A 19,487-nucleotide genomic window follows, 5' to 3' on the forward strand; every position below is an offset into this window, starting at 1 on the left:
CTTCTTGTTATTGGCCAACAACTTCCATATTGGGAAGTTTCATGCAGATTCTTCAAACTGAGCCAAATGTTTGGACAATTCAAAACATGATTTCCAGATGGACTAATTAACCTAACAACTTATTTATTTATTTATTTATTGCCTTATAGAGCGCCTGATTCAATTCCTGAAGGGATATCTCTGCGCTTGTGCTTCCACTGGTTAGTCTCTATCAGGGTTTTTATGGCTGTAATATAAGGGAAATTTTTACCTAAGGCAGGGTGAAGAGATATGTTTTTAGGTTTTTTCTGAAGGATTCAAGGCTGGTGATTTGGTTCGGCACAGGGGGTAGGGAGTTCCAGAAGACAGGTCCTTTGTAAGAAAGGGCTCGACCACCCTGTCTGGCTCTTCTGACCCTAGGGACCTGGAGCAATTGGTGGCTACTGGAGCGCAAAGTACGTCCGGGGGTATATGGAACAAATGTTTCCTTTAAGTATCTGGGACCAGTACCAAACAGGCATTTATGTATCGTACAACATATCTTAAATTTAACACGCTGCTGTACTGGTAACCAGTGGAGTTGGTGAAGAAGGGGACGGGAGGGAGTTCTGGGGGGCATTGAGATCTAGCCTTGCTGCAGTGTTTTGGACTACTTGTAATTTTTTCAGTTGTTCCTCATTGGCCGATATGTATAGGCCATTACAGTAGTCCATCCTACTTATTATTAAGGTCTGAACAAGCGTTTTCCTATGGTTGTCTGGCAGAAATGGAAAGACGCGTCGAAGCAGCCCAACCACACGAAAATATGCACCTGTGACTTGAGTAGTATGTTCTTTAAGTAGGAGTGCCTGATCCAGCCGAATACCAAGATTTTTAACTGTTTGTTTCGGGCTTGGGACAGGTCCCAACTCCAAGGGCCACCAGTCTGGGGACCACGTTAGAGTTGCCCCCCCAAACAACATCACCTCAGTTTTGGTCACGTTGCATTGGAGGTAGTTCTGTGCCATCCAGTGTGCCACTGCTCTCATTCCATCCGCAAATGATTTTTGGATTGCGGGTGTGAGAGTATGGAAAGGAAATAAAAGCTGGGTGTCATCAGCGTATGACACCGGGGTGAACCCATATGATCTTATAATGTTTGCTAAGGGGGCCACATACACGTTAAAAAGTGTGGGGCTTAGGCATGAGCCCTGTGGCACTCCCTTGGTGAGCTCCCTAAGGGTGGAAGAGTGGGAGCCCAGCTTAACATCTTGTGAGCGGCCCGAAAGAAAGCTTTGCAACCACGACATAGCCACACCTCCTATGCCCACATCTCTCAATCGGCCGAGAAGAAGTTCATGTGACACCGTGTCGAAGGCAGCGGATAGATCTAACAGCACCTGAATCACTGAGCCCCCTCCATCAAGTGACATCCTGATGTTATCAGTCACTGAGAGGAGGGCTGATTCGGTGCTGTGATTGGGCCTGAAACCAGATTGAGTGTGGTCCAGGCCCTCCGCTGCCTCGATGTAATTTGACAGGTGGGTATTCACATGCTTTTCTCTATCGTTGTCTTCTTGAGGTACAAATGTGTTACAATGGAGCTGCGGTACCACTATCATTAAGGTTACAATGAACTTGTATGAAAGTGGAAATCCATTTTGTGCAATCACTTTCGAAATCTTTTGACTAAATTTCTCCAGATTTAGACTATTTTTCTGGCATGCACAGATGCGTTCACCTATGCAGTATAGTAAAAGTAGGTCAACAATTTTAGACTTAAAAATCTCTCTTCAAAGCCAGCTTTTAAATGTGTTTAACATGGGAACACAAAACTTAGTCAGTGGACCAACAGAGGGCGCTTGTGGCACCAATCACAAAAAATCACCAATCAAAGTCAAAAATCTTAAGATATCTTGTGTGCAAGCCTCTAAAGGTGCCCCTTGTCCAAGGGCACTCCCCGATCACTAGGGGCAATTATGCATAAAAGCTAGATCATAGCTGCCCCACTTATGATGTATTCAAATCCATACAATTAGTTATTGCTCAATGAGGCATCAAATGAGATAATTTCTTCTTTATTGTTTCATTCTTAAAGAGCAAAAGCCAATGCGTTTCGTCCTAAGGCACAGGACTTCTTCACGGCATTCATAAGTCTGAGTAAACCAGAAGGTAGGATGAATATAGTAGTAGCCTTAGACATAGGTATTATCTAACAGAGGTGGCAGTGCCACAACTACGTAGAGCTCATCCGCTGAGCAAATATATGATCCAAAATAAGAATCAATGAACGTTATATGATGAATACCGGTTTCCAAAGGTCAAAAAAAATTCTATAAAACACGTGGTATATTAGCCACTGTTATGTGGACGATGTACTGGTATATTAGGACCTGCAAATCGAATCTGCGTGGATCTGGTGTACTCTCAAAACATTAAAAAATGATGACCATGGGAGTGGCAGCTTTAGATAAAACGCATAAAAATCGATCCTGCCTTATTTCTAATTCGCATATGCAGTAAACTACTAATCACATTGATTGTGGAGCCATAAAACTTAACATGTACGCCACTTCATAAAGCAATCCCCGTCCAGCAGTCACTGTAATGATCTGACATTTAAGTAGCCAGATCAGTCCATATTTGTGGGATTTTTTTCCAGGTCATGCCTTAGTTCTAACAAATCAGAGTCCTCCGAGAGTTGCAGGCTTGCGGCATTAGAAGATTTGTGTCCTTAGATATGGATTCATTAAATAACACTAGCATTAGTTAACAAAGTGAATACAGTGTCCCTTTTATTAATTGTCTGGAACAAATAGTACTAGGTATAAACAAATGTGCATTCATTACAAAAAATTGACAATTGTGTAAACAAATGTGCTTTTTCATCAACAATGTAATTTTTTTTAATGTTTCCACAAAGTTGTAAAGCATCCACACAACGTCACCTTCATTTGCATGCAGCAAAATAGAAGCCATATTATTTCATAGCCAATACATATTTAACATATATGTGAACCACTAAAAACGTGTGAAAGGAATGCATGTTAGTACTCTCTACTTTATACGACATGACTCTATTTAGCTGATGTCATTTATTTGAAAAACACACAAGTGCTGACAAAGACTATAGCTTGTCTTTTCTAAAGGGGACTGGTTTTCTCAAGGACCGCTACCACACAATGCAAGTGCAGTCTGGCCAGCAATATTGCACACTCCAACACAAATAAACATACTACACATACCAAAGCACGATTGAGTAATAGCAGTGTAAAGGGGGAAAAGGGTCTTCTTGTGGAACGGAATGGGAGCTGGGTGGATGCTCAAGACACTCATCAAACATTGCTCTGTGATATGCTGATGTGTCCACGGGAAGAAGACCTTACTGTGGTTTCTTTGTGCACAGGACGGACAGCTATGGGACTCAGTCAAGAAGACAGCCTTCATCTTGGGCTCTGGCCTTCTGACCTTTGCTGCCTTCAGGAACTCCGTCACCTGGTAAGAACTTGCTGCATCCCGTTGGGTAGGAAACATCTTGGTGGGAAGGGGAAGATGGGAAAGAGAGGCTGTACACATCGATCCGACCAAAGGCGTTACAGTCATGGACCAAAGTGGTGGCTGGAAAATAGGTTATGAGGAGTTGAATATCTTAGTGAGAAAAGACATCCCGCCAAGCAGCAACTGTATATCTGAACATTTGAAATGTCAGATTCTGCCTAAATTGTTTTATCAGGCTTGGTTAACCATGGAATTAAAAAAGCAAGTGTAGGGCTTTACCTATAGAAAAAACACATCTGCCCTTAATGGACGGCATCTCCGGTTTGTTCATACTGTTCTTTCAAGGGTTCTTGTATGTGCAGGATAATTGATATAAGACACTCTAGGAGCATCATATATATCAGTTTCAAAACAATCCTCTGTGAGACTCGAGTCATTAACACCCTCAATGTCCCTTCTACATATCGAGTCTATAGCAGCCTCTTAGTGGCATCATCTAGATGGCTCCGGTTTGTACCTGATCCGTGTCACTCTTCTAAGGACCTTATCTGCAGTAGGTGAGCCTTGAGCTTACAAGGTCACTACCAGTCCTCTGTGGACTTCATGCTGCAGTAGGTCTAAACTAACCCTTAGAACCATGCGTTGTGAAGATGCATTCTATCATTCTATGGTGTATGATTTTCTTTGTTTGCTTGGCATTTTGGTGAGGCCTAGATTTTTAGGAAGATGGATTTCATGATGCTCGATTTGGGGCATTTGTGGTTATTTTAGAATTTTCAGGCTGTTTCTGAAGTGCTATTTCATGACAGCAGACTCATTCTCATGTACCTCTCTCCGCAGGCACCTTCAGCGATTCTGGGGCGCTTCAGGGTACTTCTGGCAAGTCCAGTGGGGGAAGCTGCATTCTTTCTTTGGGGGCAGTGAGTGGGCCCTTTTCTCTCTTGGTGAGTCTATTTAGCTCTGTATCAGCATCTGGTAAACTGAGCTTGTGCAGGCCAGCATGTGCTGAAAGAAGTTGTGGATCAGTATGTGTGGTGCATGTCTCTTAACAGGATATGTGGGTTTGGGTTTCACTGAGTGTTGCATACAACTAAGAGCTTATTGGGCCTGGGTTTGTGTCTGCATGTGCTGCGTGTGGTTTGTGCCAGCACGTGTTGCTGATCTGCATGCGTCAGCACGTGCTGTTCCGGTCTATGTGTGGAGTCAGCGCATGCTGCTGGGCGGAGCAATGCCTTAACTTGTTCCGCATCGAGACTTGATAAGCATTTGTCATTTAATGTATTTTAACTCCAATAAGAATACAAACTTTAAAAACAATACTTTACATAGAATTCCCATGTCAGGAGAACCACCACAGAGAAACCTCAACAACAGATGTCAAATTAGCATTAAAAGAACTTCTAAAACAAGACTGCTGTAACAAAGTCCCGTAAAACAAATCTGTATCTCATCCATCAGGGCATAAAACCTTCAAACCCACTAAACGGAACCCGAAATTTAACCGGTAACCCTACCCGTAGCGAAACGTGACCGCCATTCGAATCCTGACGATTACCCCCTAACTGAAACCTACCCGTATTCCTTGAAATAATCCTTCCCTTATTAATTTGTGGCACCTTTAGCCCCTCTATCCGTTTTCTTTATAAATCAACGTCAAAATAAATACGGTGTTATTTTTCGTTGTAGCAACCTAATTTTGATATTTGCTTTCTTTTAATCTAAAATTGTTTTTGTTTGTTCAAAGTGTCGCGGTAGTGTATTGTCTCTACAACCTATGTCTCTGTAATATTTTTCTCTCTGGTCAATTTTCTCCCCAGTGCCATTATTCCATGCTATTGGGTGCTGCCTAAAACTATGTCCGCATTCGGTGCGTCAGAAAGCATCTATTCCGCGGGTGCTGCGTAAAACTGGCTGAATGTGCTGTGTGCATTTTGGGAGCTGTGTAAAACTGTTAACATGTGTTATGTGCATTTCGGGTGCTGTATGAAACTGCCTGAAAGTGTTGTGTTCGTTTCTTGTGATTTCTCAAGCATGTCGGTATGAGCTACAGTAAACAATGTGCCAGCAACTTCACTGCCGCATCTCTGTGCAAAAATAAGCCGTGTCAAACAAAGCTGTGTCAGCGTATGCTTTGCGAGCTGTGTGTCAGCATATGCTGTGTGGAGCTGTGTCAGCGTGCTCTACCTGTATCTGAATTAAGCCATGCCAGCTTGTGCTCTGCACGTGCTTTGTCTAGCGTCAGCATGTATTGCATCGACCGGTGTTACCGGTCTACCGTGTTGTGTCAGTATGTCCTCTGATGAGCGGCAACCCTCAACAAAGGCAAGTGAATACGTATGCACAGGGGCAAAAAGTAGGTGGCCGCCTGACAACCACACCGTGCGACCTCTCAGAATCCGACGGTGCAGGGGCTGGAACCAGGGTCGGATTGGGATCACAATTCGGCCCGGGCACTGACGAAAAAAGTGGCCCACATTCAAGAGGCGTGGCCCATATTTAAGGGGCGTGGCCCACATTCAAGAGGCGTGCCCTTTCATGAAACACCATTTGCACAGACAAGGAATGAAAGTGGGAGGATACTGTTCTTGCACACGTTATAGAAACAAAGGTTCAAAGCTTCTTCAAATTTTCAACAATACAGTATAGTGCACAATGGACTACTATACGATTTAATGTTCCAGCCCAGCCGGACCGGAAGTTTATTTTTTCAAACAAATGTAAATTTTGACACAATATTTTCAAACAATTAGTATGACACAAGCCTGTGCCGTACTTAGAAGAGGAGAAAAATAGAGAGAAGGTGAAAGGGGTGTCTTCAGGCAAGGAAAAAGAGCAAAAACAGGGCACTTTATAATTGAAAAAGAATTAATAACAGTGTCGCCTGGAGTGAAACAAACATTCTCAAATAATGAATTTCTACATGTATGTACACTCATAGGTGTCGACGTTTCGATCCCTTCGCTCAATTAATTAATTGGGATCATCATCAGGACTTAATAAATGAGGTTGCCTGAATATAACAAAGCCTCTATGTTTAGAAGAGGTTTTCAATGAGGCGTCAACCTTGCTAGGGGCGCCTAGGGGCAATAGCTTTCAGGGGTTCAATAGCTAGTCCTGTTCGAGGGCTTTAGTTATTTCCCCTCGTGGTTATGCGCCGGGCCACTGTGGGCTCGTTTGGAGACGTGATGATTTCCATCCGACTCTGAGGGCAAGATGGCTCTACAATGGAGGATGCCGATTTATGCGTGCTTGTTATTCGTTCCTGGGACGTGCCATTATGGGCTCGACCGCCTCAGGCGAAGGATCAATAAATGTGCACTGCACATACGAACGAGGTCGTCAATGCGGTTACGGATGAACCTCGTGCTTGGTCGGGGTGCCCGGTGTCAATGCCAGTAACTAAAGCCCTCGAACAGGACTAGCTATTGAACCCCTGAAAGCTATTGCCCCTAGGCGCCCCTAGCAAGGTTGACGCCTCATTGAAAACCTCTTCTAAACATAGAGGCTTTGTTATATTCAGGCAACCTCATTTATTAAGTCCTGATGATGATCCCAATTAATTAATTGAGCGAAGGGATCGAAACGTCGACACCTATGAGTGTACATACATGTAGAAATTCATTATTTGAGAATGTTTGTTTCACTCCAGGCGACACTGTTATTAATTCTTTTTCAATTATAAAGTGCCCTGTTTTTGCTCTTTTTCCTTGCCTGAAGACACCCCTTTCACCTTCTCTCTATTTTTCTCCTCTTCTAAGTACGGCACAGGCTTGTGTCATACTAATTGTTTGAAAATATTGTGTCAAAATTTACATTTGTTTGAAAAAATAAACTTCCGGTCCGGCTGGGCTGGAACATTAAATCGTATAGTAGTCCATTGTGCACTATACTGTATTGTTGAAAATTTGAAGAAGCTTTGAACCTTTGTTTCTATAACTTAGTCATACCCATGGTTCTTGGCTACCCGCTGGGTCTCCCTTGTTTGTCAAAAATACTGTTCTTGCACACGACACAGGGCCAAGGTGACAATGGCCTACATGCTGAGCAACTAAAAAAAATAGCAAGGCCCCTTTTTGTCACAAAATTATTCCAGCCCTCCAGCACAGGAGCACCTGAAAAGCAGCAAAGCCCCTGCAATTACTAACCTACTCAGCCCTCCCCAGACCTTCAGCTCAGGAGCACATGAACAGAGGTAAGGCCCCTGCAATTAGTAAATTAATCAACCCTCCAGGCCTTGGGAAAATGTCCTGGCAGGGGAGCACAAAACACAGCTTTCTGGGTCATCCAAGGTAGCCAGGTAGCCAGGAGGGAGGCTGAGGTGAAGCTGGTGCATGGGAAGTGCCTTCCCAGTGTGTTCTGGCAGTTTGAGTATTTACCATTTACTGTAGTATTACCCTTGTACCTGTGTATGGTACCCTTTTGTAACTTGCACAAGTCACTTTTCTCTTGTAACACACTGTTTGCTACCTCTCATTTTTGTTTGCTTTAGATACTTGCACCAGTGCCACCATTGCCTACGTAACGTTTGTTCTTGTGCTGGAGTGTCTGCCATTAATTGCAGTATTATACCTCTACTTGTATTTTGTACGCTTTTGTAACCTGCACACATATCTCTTTTTCCTCCTGTAATGTATCGTTTGCTCCTCTTGTATTTTGGTTGCTCACTATTGTCACTTTTGATTCATGTAACTTAACGTTTGCTTTTGTAATTTGTCCACTTATAATTTTCTCCTCATGTATTATTGCTGTTCCTAGTGTGAAGCGCTCTGACACCTTCGGGTAAAGTCTGCGCTATATAAAATCGCATAAATAAATAAATAAAACAAAAAAATTCCAAACATCACCAGGCCCCCACAGCAAGACCCATTCTTCCTCGCCCACTATGCCCTGAATGTGAAGGGCTGTGGGCGAGGTGTTAAGACTAACACCGTTTCTGGGCTGCATGGGCACCAGGGGGCCGAGGTGCAAATGGCTCAAAGGCCTGAGAAACACCTGGCCCCCAGGGAGGCCGATTATTGCAAACAATCACCCCTCCCCAGCCCAGCCTCAGCTTGATTGCTTGGCAGGGTAGGGGTGAAGGAGAGCCCACAGCTGACAATCGCTGTCTGGCCGCACTGTGAGGCTGCTTTCATTTTCTCAGTCTCTGTCTCCGTGCACTCTGTGGGCCGTTTTTTTTTCTCCCCTTTCCTAGTCCACTCTCTGTGGACTGGGACAGGGGAGAAAAAAAATGGCCCACAGAGGGCACTGAGGCACCGGCCCTTCGGCCAATTCCCGAATGCCCGCCTTGCCAATCCGCCCCTGGCTGGAACAATGATCTGCAAAAATTGCTCTGGACGCAGGAATCCAGTGTGTGCAGTTTGTAGTAGTGGAATATGTAGGTGGCTGACCTTTTCTGTTGTACCAGATCACACGCGCCGCTTGCAGGCAGTTACACAAAGAGGGGACTTGACTGTCCCTCAAGTCTAGGCTTCCAGTTTGTGATGCCTGCATCTTCCTACGCTGGACAGCCCATGAGGTGAGGATAGAGTCCCTTTACACTGCTTCAAAAAAAGGGACACTTTAAATACCGGATTCACCTTCAGTGTACACCTCACGAGTGAGGCCTCTGAGAGACAATGGGACTCCTGGTTGAGGAAGGGCGATACTCCCACCCGAGGTCTCATGAGAAGGAGTGAGTTACAGACTCCGCCTCCCCTGCTCAGAGCAGCAGCGGAGTTGTGTCCCCCGTTTTGTACAGACTCTGATTGAAGTGTGGGCCAGGAGATTCCGGCATTGCGAAGATTTCAATCCAAAAATGACCTTTTTTTGAAGCAAGAGTGCGACAACCTTACTTGCTTTCAGATAAATGACTTGATTGGACTATTGGGGATTATTGTATTGCTCGGTACCCTTTTACCTTATTTCTTGCAGGTTAAGCTAGATTATTTTAAATTATGAGTCTTTGTTACGGGTTTGTTGGATTGCGAATGTACAGCACTACATTGTATCATAGATGAATATTGGTGTAGTGTGTGATGGCCGTAGGGTTTTCTTTAAATATTTTTTTGCAATGACCTTGTCGTTTTGCCTAAACATGGAGCGGGATGAAGAGGAGTGAGGAATAATACATTTGAACCTACTGGGTGACGGATTCTACTTTGTGAGCTGGATATGGTCTGAACTGGTTTGCAGGGGTGATATATGGGTGCAACCATACAGTCGTCCCCCTGACCGGAAAGTGTTTGGTAGAAGTCGTGAAAGGCCTGCATTTTCTCTTTGTATCTTGTTGCTCAGGTGCCGGTATGGGTTTTGACCTGCACAATGTATGATTTGGTTCTGTGCAGTATTATATGCACAAGGAGGATTTCCACTTTGTCCCCATTATCGTAAAAGTGCTGACCTAAGGCAAGCAAAGACCTTTCTGCTCGGTTTAATCTGTGTGACTTTAGTTGCCCTCTCAGAACAGCTAATTTCCTTCGATTCTGTTTGGTAGTGGATTATTTATCTAGCCGCTTTAATGCTATACTTTCTGATGTAAGAATTTGCTCTAGGAGGTTCTCCTTCTCTGGCCCTTTCTATTTCAGTAGTGATAGTGGTACCCCCGATAGCAGCTTCAAAAGCTTCCACAAGGGTATGAGATGATATGTCCAGCTGCTTGTTAAGAGGTACGTTTTCTTTGATGGTGGCTGCGATGATAGCTCTATTTACTGGATCCCAAAATTTTGCAGTCAAGTGTTACCAGGCATACACTAGGCCTAGCTCATTGACATATTTTTTGAGGAGGGCTGACATTGCTCCTGTCCCCTGATATGTGTTCTGATTTCTGTCCCTCTTTGGGTCCCAGGCCAAATTAAAGTCCCCACCTACTATTTTATCACCCTGGTATCAGAGTTGTTCCTTCAATACTGTACAGATAAAGAAGACTTTGAGCTAATCGGAGCTTAAACATTTAACTTGGTCAGTTTAGTCCCTCCCCACTGGAATTTAAGCTTCAGGTAGTGACTCTGTTTGTCCGTGGTTACAGCCTGCCAATTATGGCCATTATGACTAATGTGAGACTTACGAAGTAAGGGGACTGCTGCATTTTTGCCTATTTTAGATACCCAATATTGGTTGGGATATCCATTATGATTCACGTGTGGGTGGTCGTTTTGAGTAAATTAGTTTCCTATAGGAAGATGATATCAGGGTTGTGGCACAGTAAGTACCTTCACACCTGTTGCTGTTTACTAGGGGAACCAAACATCCCTACCCATAGTGAGTGGTTGTGTACACTGCTTGTCCCAACAAGACGTGCAGCCCTCGGTGCATAAGCATATAAACAAGTGAGGGGAGTCCAAGACACAGTCCAACAGCTAAAAAGTAGGATAAAAGTAATGTGTTAGCACCAATAACTAAAGACATTGTCCCACTTCTCAATGCAACTCACCATGGCCCGCCTTAGAATTTCCTCAGAGTTTGTTAGATCATAGGTTGATTAAGAGTCTATGTGGTTCTCCTCATCTTCTGAAGGTAGATGTTTTTGCAAAGAATCTCTCTTTTTAGATAGGAAATGGCGTCAGCCTGTGTTTCTTCAGAAGATCTATCCAACTCTCTGTATGGTCTGGGACAGCCATTTAGTGTGGAATTTGTTTTAGGCTGTCATTGAGCCGTATTTCCAAACAAAACAGGTGATGGACCGAATGTGGATCAATGTCACACATTCACCCCAGTCCAAAGATCTGGGCCCAAATCCATCGTTTTTTTGCACTCCACACCACCCTGGGTTAGACAATGGCGATATGCAAATCAGTGCAAAAAAACGATGGATTTGGGCCCAGATCTTCGGACTGGGGTGAGTGTGTGACATTGATCCACATTCGGTCCATCACCTGTTTTGTTTGCAAGTTCTGCCCTAAGTGCGCTGGGGATGCCCAGACGTGGGTCCCAGGCACTCCACACCACTGGAGTCAAGCTAGCCGGGCTGATGAGAGGTGTTACCTCGAAACCGGTCCGGTCCTCGGATGCTTGATTCCGTTCTGGGAAGGACATGGCTTTTGTAGTTCGGACTGGACTGTTCCCATGGGGCACAGGGTCAGAACTGATTTGCATATCGCCATTGTCTAACCCAGGGTGGTGTGGAGTGCAAAAAAACGATGGATTTGGGCCCAGATCTTCGGACTGGGGTGAGTGTGTGACATTGATCCACATTCGGTCCATCACCTGTTTTGTTTGCAAGTTCCGCCCTAAGTGCGCTGGGGATGCCCAGACGTGGGTCCCAGGCACTCCACACCACTGGAGTCAAGCTAGCCGGGCTGATGAGAGGTGTTACCTCGAAACCGGTCCGGTCCTCGGATGCTTGATTCCCTTCTGGGAAGGACATGGCTTTTGTAGTTCGGACTGGACTGTTCCCATGGGGCACAGGGTCAGAGCTGATTTGCATATCGCCATTGTCTAACCCAGGGTGGTGTGGAGTGCAAAAAAACGATGGATTTGGGCCCAGATCTTCGGACTGGGGTGAGTGTGTGACATTGATCCACATTCGGTCCATCACCTGTTTTGTTTGCAAATTCCGCCCTAAGTGTGCTGGGGATGCCCAGACGTGGGTCCCAGGCACTCCACACCACTGGAGTCAAGCTAGCCGGGCTGATGAGAGGTGTTACCTCGAAACCGGTCCGGTCCTCGGATGCTTGATTCCGTTCTGGGAAGGACATGGCTTTTGTAGTTCGGACTGGACTGTTCCCATGGGGCACAGGGTCAGAGCTGATTTACATATCGCCATTGTCTAACCCAGGGTGGTGTGGAGTGCAAAAAAACGATGGATTTGGGCCCAGATCTTCGGACTGGGGTGAGTGTGTGACATTGATCCACATTCGGTCCATCACCTGTTTTGTTTGCAAGTTCCGCCCGAAGTGCGCTGGGGATGCCCAGACGTGGGTCCCAGGCACTCCACACCACTGGAGTCAAGCTAGCCGGGCTGATGAGAGGTGTTACCTCGAAACCGGTCCGGTCCTCGGATGCTTGATTCCGTTCTGGGAAGGACATGGCTTTTGTAGTTCGGACTGGACTGTTCCCATGGGGCACAGGGTCAGAGCTGATTTGCATATCGCCATTGTCTAACCCAGGGTGGTGTGGAGTGCAAAAAAATGATGGATTTGGGCCCAGATCTTCGGACTGGGGTGAGTGTGTGACATTGATCCACATTCGGTCCATCACCTGTTTTGTTTGCAAGTTCCGCCCTAAGTGCGCTGGGGATGCCCAGACGTGGGTCCCAGGCACTCCACACCACTGGAGCCAAGCTAGCCGGGCTGATGAGAGGTGTTACCTCGAAACCGGTCCGGTCCTCGGATGCTTGATTCCGTTCTGGGAAGGACATGGCTTTTGTAGTTCGGACTGGACTGTTCCCATGGGGCACAGGGTCAGAGCTGATTTGCATGTCGCCATTGTCTAACCCAGGGTGGTGTGGAGTGCAAAAAAACGATGGATTTGGGCCCAGATCTTCGGACTGGGGTGAGTGTGTGACATTGATCCACATTCGGTCCATCACCTGTTTTGTTTGCAAGTTCTGCCCTAAGTGCGCTGGGGATGCCCAGACGTGGGTCCCAGGCACTCCACACCACTGGAGTCAAGCTAGCCGGGCTGATGAGAGGTGTTACCTCGAAACCGGTCCGGTCCTCGGATGCTTGATTCCGTTCTGGGAAGGACATGGCTTTTGTAGTTCGGACTGGACTGTTCCCATGGGGCACAGGGTCAGAGCTGATTTGCATATCGCCATTGTCTAACCCAGGGTGGTGTGGAGTGCAAAAAAACGATGGATTTGGGCCCAGATCTTCGGACTGGGGTGAGTGTGTGACATTGATCCACATTCGGTCCATCACCTGTTTTGTTTGCAAGTTCCGCCCTAAGTTCGCTGGGGATGCCCAGACGTGGGTCCCAGGCACTCCACACCACTAGAGTCAAGCTAGCCGGGCTGATGAGAGGTGTTACCTCGAAACCGGTCCGGTCCTCGGATGCTTGATTCCGTTCTGGGAAGAACATGGCTTTTGTAGTTCGGACTGGACTGTTCCCATGGGGCACAGGGTCAGAGCTGATTTGCATATCGCCATTGTCTAACCCAGGGTGGTGTGGAGTGCAAAAAAACGATGGATTTGGGCCCAGATCTTCGGACTGGGGTGAGTGTGTGACATTGATCCACATTCGGTCCATCACCTGTTTTGTTTGCAAGTTCCGCCCTAAGTGCGCTGGGGATGCCCAGACGTGGGTCCCAGGCACTCCACACCACTGGAGTCAAGCTAGCCTGGCTGATGAGAGGTGTTACCTCGAAACCGGTCCGGTCCTCGGATGCTTGATTCCGTTCTGGGAAGGACATGGCTTTTGTAGTTCGGACTGGACTGTTCCCATGGGGCACAGGGTCAGAGCTGATTTGCATATCGCCATTGTCTAACCCAGGGTGGTGTGGAGTGCAAAAAAACGATGGATTTGGGCCCAGATCTTCGGACTGGGGTGAGTGTGTGACATTGATCCACATTCGGTCCATCACCTGTTTTGTTTGCAAGTTCCGCCCTAAGTGCGCTGGGGATGCCCAGACGTGGGTCCCAGGCACTCCACACCACTGGAGTCAAGCTAGCCGGGCTGATGAGAGGTGTTACCTCGAAACCGGTCCGGTCCTCGGATGCTTGATTCCGTTCTGGGAAGGACATGGCTTTTGTAGTTCGGACTGGACTGTTCCCATGGGGCACAGGGTCAGAGCTGATTTGCATATCACCATTGTCTAACCCAGGGTGGTGTGGAGTACAAAAAAACGATGGATTTGGGCCCAGATCTTCGGACTGGGGTGAGTGTGTGACATTGATCCACATTCGGTCCATCACCTGTTTTGTTTGTCATTGAGCCGTAGGCAGACTCCCATGGCTCAGTACCCTGAGGTAATTTCAGTATTGACCTGCTACTGAGAGAGCGCATGCAGCATTGCTTTCTGTGCCAATGGAATATGCGACTGAGTGGATGACCCGGATGTATGACGTTACAACGCAGGCTATTACAACGCGGTTTTTACATCGCATACCTTTACAACGCATAGCGCTTAGAGGTGCTGGATACTGAAAAGTTTAATTTTCTATTCCAACTCCAGTCCCCGTGGACACTAGGGAAGGTGTTGGATAGAAAATTAAACGTATTCCCTATCCTAGAGCGCCCCCCAGCGCAATGCGTTGTAATGGTTTGCGTTGTAATGACCGCGTTGTAATGGTAGTGCGTTGTAAAAGTTTCGTTGTAAAGGCTGTTTACCGGATGACCCCACTGGTCTTTTACTTTGTGTTCTCTGAGATGGTCAGTGACTGGTCAGAAGTCTTTGCATTTCCTAGGAGGGATGAGTGACAGGACCGGGAAAAAGCCGCATAGTAAAGCTCCTAAAAATAATCTCAGCTTTCCCTGTATCCACCGGCATAATGGCTTCTTTGTCCCTAAAAGAAGTGAACATAGGCAAGAATGTTTGGGGCACTCTGCAGGCTTTGAGTTGGACATTGTTCTAGAAGTGTGGTAAGATCCACTCATGTGAAATCTTGTACCTCTGGGAATATCTCCAGTGCATATATTATTGCATCTGTTTCTGTTTTCTAATTCCTCCTGCTTCATTTGTAATTTGACATGTTGGTCTTCTCAGGTCTGGATTCTATGCCAGATCATCTCTTGATCGTCCATACAGTTGTCTGCGGATCGTTCGAGGTTGTTTGTACTGTTGCCCTGCTCGGATATATCTTTTCTGACTTCCTGTAGGTATGTTTTAAAGTATGTTTTTATGGAGGCAATAACAGTGCGTATTTCACTATAAAAGAGGTCTATATATTCTTGCGTCAATGTGGCCCCTCCATTTCACAGAGAGGAATCGTTCTTTTCTATCGCCCACCCCGGTTGTGGATCAACCCCACATCACTGAACCTTTATGGCTTGCTCCTAACCATTCTGTAGAGGGGCAGGAGGTGGTATTGGAGCTCAGAGATGTTAAGACCAACAGGGAGGTACAGTTGTGTTTCCCCGACCACAAGATAATCGGTCATCGTGCTGATTTGAAAGGATCCAACATTTGTTTGAACCTATAATTGTGAAAACAAAAACATGATCTTATAAAATCTAAATGATTTGTCATTTTTCATGCACAATATTTTACTAAGTAAATGGAGTGGATGTAACATATCCCAAACAACATCTAAAACTATTCCGGCCCCGATGAAGCTATTGTAAAATCGTGACACACGTGTTGACCCTGTTCAGTTTTTTGGATTAATGTGCAACTTCAGGAATAGATCTTGAAAAATCAATCCAGAAATTTATGAATAAACCAATAAAGTTCTGAGTAATTCCTAAATTCAAGAAAGAATACACAGTATACTTTGCCTCACTCTGACCGCAAATTCTATTGTATCTATTTTCAATGATAGTTGAATGCTCAGAGGAAAGCATCACATTTTCATTGAGGTCTAGCGTGTCTAAATATACAAACCTAATTTACCCTTAGAAGTTATGCATAAATTGTCATGTAGGAAGTCCTAACCTGGAAAGATAAAGCTATAGCTCTATGTTCATTTTTATCTAGTCTGATTTATATCTTTCTCTTAGTGGATTTGATAATCTGCAAGTTTACTGGAGGTGCTTGATGGTTTTGTTTGATGTTAGACAGTAGAGCCTGGTTTCAATAGGTCACAGTGTACAACCCCATTCACAGTCATGGGGTAACTGGTGTGAGTATATGAGTGCAAGGATTCTTTTACCTATGCACCCAATGGTGAGACTGCCAACTGTCTAGGTACGCATGATAGCATTGGGGTGCATGAACATCCTTTTCGATTTTAGCTTTCCCCACTGTACCTGAACCCCTTTTCTGATGTTGTAATTCACATAGCCTTATGCCCAGTCTACAGAATTCGTCTTTGAATGAGACTTTCCCGTGTTTAGAGAGACCAAAAAAGAAAAATATGACAAAACAAAAAGATGCAATACCTCCTGATGTCCAAGGATTTCAAACTTTGAAGAAAGCACTCACAAAGGAAGAGGAATACAGGCCATCTTAATCTATTTGTATTTCATCTGGGTTTCAAGGAGACACTGACCCGATCAGAGGAGAAAAGTTGCCAATAACAGAAGCTTGAGGCAGCTGTTTTTCTTCTTATTGCCCGAGCCAGGCTTAGATCCTCGAAAAGTACTGTTATTGTGACACAAGGTTTAGTCTTCCACAGGCCTGTACGAAGGACCTCTTTAGAGTGGATGCCACCATCTAGGTTTGATAGCCTTGCAGCCTGGCTCGATTGCATTGCTGCAAGAGCTTCTGGGAGACCCTATAGTCGAGGAGTTGCAAATAGTTTTCTAGAACTGCAAAGTGTGTTAAACCTACACTGTCCATAGAGTCAGCTGGAGATTATAGGGACCACCAATCTAAAACTCCTGTCAATCCCTGCTATTGCAGAATTACATAGGGAGGTGGGTTCATCATCCTACTGTTGAATTCAGAACACAGCTAGTATAGACAGCCATCATAAAAAATATTGGCAAATCCAAATAATTTGGATTTATTAGCAAAGGTGCTTCCTAACTGATGGGTGAGTTTATGTGTGTATTTCTGTGGAATTGTACAACTGAATGTGTGGTTTGAGTGAGTGGGTGGGTGAATGCGAGTAGGTGAGTGATCAATGGAGATAGTGAGGGTTTATATAATTATTCTGATAGATACATCTGCCAGTGGATTCCTCACCTTGTGAATATCCCCTTGCGTCAGCAACATTCGGAAATTCTTTTGTAGCTTCGCGCCGATGTGGACGTGGACGACGTCATAGAGGCACGGCATCGCACGCAACTCCGCTGATGTCACCGACACTACAATAGGCCCACGCCGGCGTGATGGCATCAGTTCCCTTTTTTCCGCGTCGTCGACGCCAACGGTTTCGGGGAATCTCAGTAGCTATCTAGTGACTTTGTTGTTTTTATCTTTGCTTTTCTGCTTCTTTGTTTCAACACGATGTCGACAAAGAAGACCGGCTTCAAGTCCTGCGGGGAATGCAGTAAAATGATGTCCATCACGGACCCGCACAAGGACTGCATATGGTGTTTAAGTTCTGACCATGATGTGGATGGATGTTCGTCTTATCGGAAGATGAACCCGAAGGCCCTGCGGGAAAGAGAGACCAAACTTCTGGTGGCGAAGCTGAAGGGTGACAAGGGTAGAAAATCTTCGAGATCTCGTTCGAGAAGGGCGAGGTCGAGGTCGAGGTCGAAGTCAAGATCCAGATCTCGAGAGGAGTCGACTTCGAAGTCCGCTTCAGACCATGCTTCGAACTCGAGGAGGAGACATAAGAAGAAGAGACATGAGTCCCGGCGTCATTCCGGTAAGGAGTCGGACTCAAGGTCACCGAAGAAGGTACGTTCCAAAGTGGTCACGCTGGATGTCTCGGATCAGGAAGGTGAGGCTTCGCCTTCGGAGTCGCAAGCTCAGTCCCCGACTCGGGCTTCGAATCCGTCCCCGGCCCGAGAGGAGGAAGAAATTCATGTGGATGAGGATTCTGCGCCTGTTGAAGAGCCGAATCCGAACCCTCCTCAAGACCAGCCTGAGGGTCTTCAGCCACCTTTTCCAGCCCCATGCCAGGCCCCATCAGCGTTTTTAAATGCAATGTATGGTGTCTTTTCAAGGGCGTGGTACCCCTCTGGCGCACCTTCGGGTCCTATGGGTCCTCTGGCCTTCAATTTAGGAGTCCCCCACTCCTATGCCCCGGCTCCATTCATGCCGTTTGTGAGAAGTTGGCCTGATATGTAGTGTTTCCAATTCTGGAACCACTGGGTATCAGTCCAAACAAACCCCAAAGATGTCAGGTTGTAAGTCAACCTTGTTAGACAAGCTATCCTAGTGGTAGCATGGACTAAGCAGCCTTAAAGGCTTAACTTAAGAGGTCGTGTTAAGCGAGCTGTTTTACCACATACAATCCTGTAATCAAATGAAAGGACACCACACAAGTATATATTATAAAAATATATGTATTTATTTCTAAATTACTCCCCAGTACTCTTTATGAGGAAAGGGGCACAAGCGTTAAATCAAAAGCACTGTTAGACATATAAAGTTGCACAATTATGGATGAGGGCGGGTGGCCACTCAAACCATATACTAAAAAAATGGTATAAGTAACACTTATCGAACAATGGTTAGGCCTAGGGCCTAGAGATTCGCTGGGAGCAGTCAGGACTAGCAATGATGAAGTCGGGAGTAGCCCACAGGAGACGGGTGCAGCACGGAAAGTGCGGCGCGCACCAATGCACTGTCAATGGTGCGTAAAAGTCAGTTAAAGTGAATTAAAAGATACTTCCGCTGAACCTAGGAACACAAAACTTTAGACACAGACCCTAGAGGTGTGTACCAGTGTATAGACACCGGCGTTGCAATGTTACCTCACCCACAGGCCGTGGGTACACAGGGTCGAAGTGGCGTCGGGTTCTGTCACGCAGGCTCTTGGCGCTTGAAGCTGAAGATGCTGCAGGCGATGTGAAGGGGAAGTGTCCGGTGGATCCAAGGGTGGATCTGAAGTGGTGAAGACCTGAAAGCAGAGGGGACAATGTTCAAAGTCACTGACCAGTGACCATCGTGGAACCAGATTGGAACCAGGCAAAGTCGGGTGCAAACAGGTGATCAGGGGTTGCTTCTCTCTGCAGCTGCGTGGACACGAAGAGGTCAAGGACGTCCAGGAGTCGATCACGAGCTGTCCCTCGAAGGCTCTAGCTGATGGCGGTGTCGGCAACTCGATTGAAGCAAACAAGCCTTGGCTAATGCAAGCCACGGGGAAAGTGAAAAAGGCTTATTACTCGGACCAGCAAGGTCAGAGCGGATACTCCTTTCTACAGGAGCGAGGGCAGGTCTGGAGCAACCAGACCCACAGTGTAAATCGTAGGATTTGTCGCCAAGATGGCCGCTGACCACGTGACAAGCGGCCGGGATGGCGAGTCGAGTGGCAAAAAGCAAAAGGGCCCCACGCAGATCGTGGAGATGCTGGAGGGCTGGTCTTTGGTGCAAATGCTGCTCGGTTGTGGGGCTTCTC

General features: G+C 46.1%; 1 protein-coding gene across 2 annotated transcripts in view; it reads left to right on the plus strand.

The window, feature by feature from the left end:
- Nucleotides 1-19,487, plus strand: part of FAXDC2 (fatty acid hydroxylase domain containing 2) — a 335,302-nt gene that overhangs the window by 175,981 nt on the left and 139,834 nt on the right. For both annotated transcript variants that reach the window (XM_086931249.1, XM_086931248.1), the window contains exons 3-4: nucleotides 3,365-3,456; nucleotides 4,297-4,400. In XM_086931249.1, coding sequence (XP_086787375.1) covers nucleotides 3,365-3,456; nucleotides 4,297-4,400 — 196 coding nt within the window. The remainder of the gene's footprint in view (nucleotides 1-3,364; nucleotides 3,457-4,296; nucleotides 4,401-19,487) is intronic.

Source organism: Lissotriton vulgaris, chromosome 7 (assembly GCF_964263255.1).
Source record: "Lissotriton vulgaris chromosome 7, aLisVul1.2, whole genome shotgun sequence".
NCBI classification, from domain to species: Eukaryota; Metazoa; Chordata; class Amphibia; order Caudata; family Salamandridae; genus Lissotriton; species Lissotriton vulgaris.